Here is a 4,396-nt window from a genome sequence, read left to right on the forward strand (position 1 = left end):
ATAATATACTAATATAGCACTTGCATATTATTGCTATTTTGTTGGTTTTGATTGCTTTTATTGTCCTCATTTGTTAGTCGCTTTGGATAAAAGCGTCTGCTAAATTACAAAATGTAAATATAATGTAAATGTAAATAACAAAACTAAATTGAAATTTTAAAACAAGCCCCAAATCAAATAAATAAGTAACACAAAAGAAATCTCTTCATATAAACAAACTAAGGCTTTGTCTGTGCTCTTTCCTTTTCAAATTAGAGGCAACCATTGCATTTTAATCTTGATCCAAACAAAGATGCTGCATACATGCAACATGAGCAGTGTTTAATCTAAATTAAATTGTATAATTTTGAAATTTGAAGCAAAAACAGAATGGTTAGACTTCAGTTTTGTGAAACTATACATAAAAATATCTGCATGAAACAGCGGATTAGCTGAATGAGAGCAATTTCACTCTCTGCCAGCAGGCGGCGTGTAAAGCGTTTTCTGGTTTCCGCTGTAAACAAAGCAGTGCTGCACTTATGAACTTTAATATGCATTATACAGAGGCAAGATTAATTGAAAAAATACCATCTAAACTTTTCTAAAGACAGTAAGTTCCCCTCAGACATGCATTCATATAAACGCCTACCCCTAACTGAATCATGATTTGTTTAGCATCTCAACCGATTTGAATCGTCACATATTTGAATCGATTTTCAACCGGCTCGCGGTTAACCGTTACATCCCTACTCAGTATCTATCAAAAGTGGTCCAAGGAAGGAACAGTGGTGAACCGGCGACAGGGTCATGGGCGGCCAAGGCTGATTGAGTACGTTTACATGGACAACAATAATTGTAACATGATTAAGACAATACTCTGATTAAGAATATATCATGTAAACAGAGATTTTTGATTACCTTAATCCGGCTAAAGTCATATTCGAAGTAAACAGAAATCGAATTAAGACATGTGGAGTATTCCTATTTTAGTCGCATTAATGAAGTGCAGAATAGACATGTAAACACCTTAATCACATTATTACCATCGTGTAGGACTTTTCGCCGCATTTTGCGACAGGATACACACACGGCAGTGCTCAACCGTTTGACGGCAAATAAAAGAGCTTCAACACCCGCCGTCGTCTGTGTGCACGAACAAATAATTAACTGCACTTGAAGCTTTCTTAAAATTCAAAAGGAAACACACAAAACTGTACATGGCATAATCACGAAGACTAACTATATGTAACTATACATGAAATCCGGAGGGGACGTCGGATGGCGTCACGTGGGATGTAATGACATGTGCCATTAATCGAACTATGTACTATAACATGTAAAAGGGGAACATGAAAGGAAAATTCTAAAAGCAGTGGCTTATTTAGAATAAGGTTAATAATTAGATTACTAATGTCCATGTAAATGAAGTCATTGATGCACGTAGGGAGCGAAGACTCACCCGTGTGGTCCGATCCAACAGACAAGCTACTATAGCTCAAATTGCTCAAGAAGTTAATGCTGGTTCTGATGGAAAGGTGTCAGAATACACCGTGCATCACAGTTTGTTGCGTATGGGACTGCATAGCCCATGCTGACCCCAGTCCACTGCTGAAAGCGCCAACAGTGGGCACGTGAGCATCAGAACTGGACCACGGAGCAATGGTAGAAGGTGGCCTGGTCTGATGAATCATGCTTTCTTTTACATCACATGGATGGCTGGGTGCGTGTGCGTCGCTTACCTTGGGAACACATGGCACCAGGATGCACTATGGGAAGAAGGCAAGCCGGCGGAGGCAGTGTGATGCTTTGGGTAATGTTCTGCTGGGAAACCTTGGGTCCTGCCATCCATGTGGAAGCTTCTTTGACACGTACCACCTACCTAAGCGTTGTTACAGACCATGTACACCCTTTCATGGAAACAGTATTCCCTGGTGGCTGTGACCTCTTTCAGCAGGATAATGCACCCTGCCACAAAGCAAAAATGGTTCAGGAATGGTTTGAGGAGCACAACAAGGAGTTTGAGGTGTTGACTTGGCCTCCAAATTCCCCAGATCTCAATCCAGTTGAGCATCTGTGGGATGTGCTGAACAAATAAGTCCAATCCATGGAGCCACTGTATGCATACCCTAGCGTACATGTAAAAACCTTGGGCTTAAAGCCAGAATTTTAGTCCAGGGTACAACCTTAAAAAACAAAACATCCAGTTTTTCTGTAGTAGAAAAACTTCAACTATTTAAAGTGCAGAATATATGTTTATTAGAGTGGTGGGCTCTGGTAGAGGCAACATTCAGCAAGGTCATGTCTCTAATTTTGAAGAATTCCCTTACCTCCAAAAACCTAGTTTAACCCCTGCACATAAGGTGATTAATCATATCTGTATGTTATTCTCTAGGCACACTGAAGAGAAGAAGAAATCCCGCTGCACAGACCCAGCCACAGCACCATCGCCAGCAGAGAGAGAACTATCAGATGGGCCAGATGCGACACTGAGAAGTCCTCCTCATTGCCTTGGTTCTTCCTAGTGCCTACAGTGGGAAACACTTCACTCCAAAGAGTTAGCTGAATCAATCAATGAAGCCCCATCAACAAACTAAGAAACTGGCAAATAAAAGGACTTCAAAGGACTATAATTAAGAAAACAACAGTTTTAAAGATTAAGAAACCACTGCTCTGGGAGCCAGCAAAGCTTTCGTTGCGTAGCTCAGAGAAAAAATTCAGAAGCTAGTCATGAGGAAGAGGACAGAATCAATGAATCAATTTTTTTTTCTGCTTTAAATATTTTTTCTCAAGTTATTAAACCATTATTCTCTCCACTAAAGTTTTTTTTTCCCCTCTTATGCCTTTTTATCTTCTTTTTTTGGATTGCCACCCTCCTGTGGAGATAAGCATGATGGGATGTCACAAAAATATTTCTGCCAATCAACAATGGCTGAGAGAACTCTTTAAAGAGACTCGTTTTCCAATATGTAATTAAGATGTTTTTTTTTTTTAATGCAAGCAAAAGGATTAAAAAGCTTTTATTTCTGAAGCTTTCTCATTGTCTCCTGCGTGCAATTGTACAGAGATCACAAAATACATGGGATCTTTTTCACTCATGTCATTTTTTTGATTCTGTTGGATAATGATAATTAAGGATATTTAACTGACACTCAGGATATAATAGGAAATAATCGGATTAATAGAATTTCTATTGGTGAAAGGCCTTTGCTGAAAGCCACATTTGTGCAGCGCACCCCACCCCCAGCTGATAAATAACCACTAAATAGCTGCAGTTCTTCATTCCATGTGGCCAAGGGAGTTAATGAGAGAGATGATGGTTAAAAAAGATATGTCACTCTTATAAGAATCCTGATCTGCTGAGAGTCACTGTTACTTTATGTTCAGTCAGTAACACTGGTCCCACAGGAGACAGTCTTAAGAAAATAAGCACATCAGGAAAGATTTGGTTTTTAAATACATAAAAGGTCTTTATTTTGCAATAGGATGTCGGAAACAGGAAAGTGTGAACAGTTACACAAATGAGTAAATCTGGGTGGTGTGCATTCGTGAAAGGATGGGATAGAGAGAGAGATGATAGAAGCAATCTGTAGATCCTTTGGAGTGTTTTTACACACCAATCAATATTTATACAAAGGAACTTTTCTTAACAGTTTTCAGTTATTACCTCTTTTAATAGCTAAAAAAAGAAAAGATCCAAACTAGCAGCCTATATAATCAAAGCATATGCCTTGTGTTGCTATTTAGTGTATCTGAACCAGCCCATGGTAATTTCACCATATCATTGCAGTCCAACATCTTTTTTTGAAAGAAATCCTTCCATTTTCTCTAAATGTGCTTTTGATTGTCTTATGTGTGTGTCTCAACAAAGGCAGAGGGTTGCAAATAATTCATGCATCACAAATGTCCTTTTTTAAATTTCTCTTTTTTGGCTTTTTTTTGTATTTTACCAGACCAGGAATATTTTGTCATCTATTTAATTTTGTTGAATAGGATCCTGGTAGCGCGACTGAGAGTCCGATGTTTCTAAAGTCTGTCTTCCCAAGCAACCTTGCATCCTTTAAGGATGTGCATTTAAAACATGGATGATTTGCTTATTCCTAGAAGATGAGTATTCCCGACTAGAAGTCCTCCTTTTGATCTAAATCATCACCTCATTTGTGTGTCTCTGTAAATGTTAATGGGAAAAGGGTTTTTAGTGAGCTTAACTTTACTGCTTTGACTGCAATTGGCTTCAAATTAATTAATAATTTCTGTTATTCTGTGGTAAATGGGTTTGGTTGAATTTGTAAGGGGATTTGGCTTAGGCTTTAATTTTTATTTTTTTTTTTTTGCTGGTCTTGCTTTAAGTTTATAAATAATGTGCACTGATATGTAAGCATGGTGTGGATAGAATATGAAAAACAAGATGGAGAAAATG

At 38.2% G+C, this 4,396-nt stretch overlaps 1 protein-coding gene across 1 annotated transcript in view; it reads left to right on the forward strand.

Moving 5' to 3' along the window:
• Positions 1-4,396, forward strand: part of LOC107595097 (disintegrin and metalloproteinase domain-containing protein 10-like) — a 74,345-nt gene extending 69,949 nt beyond the window's left edge. Inside the window, exon 12 of the mRNA XM_016285409.1 lies at positions 2,372-4,396. Coding sequence (XP_016140895.1) covers positions 2,372-2,469 — 98 coding nt within the window. The 3' untranslated portion in view covers positions 2,470-4,396. The remainder of the gene's footprint in view (positions 1-2,371) is intronic.

The sequence above is a fragment of the Sinocyclocheilus grahami genome, unplaced genomic scaffold (assembly GCF_001515645.1).
Source record: "Sinocyclocheilus grahami isolate Dianchi unplaced genomic scaffold, SAMN03320097.WGS_v1.1 scaffold196.1, whole genome shotgun sequence".
In the NCBI taxonomy this organism is placed as follows: domain Eukaryota; kingdom Metazoa; phylum Chordata; class Actinopteri; order Cypriniformes; family Cyprinidae; genus Sinocyclocheilus; species Sinocyclocheilus grahami.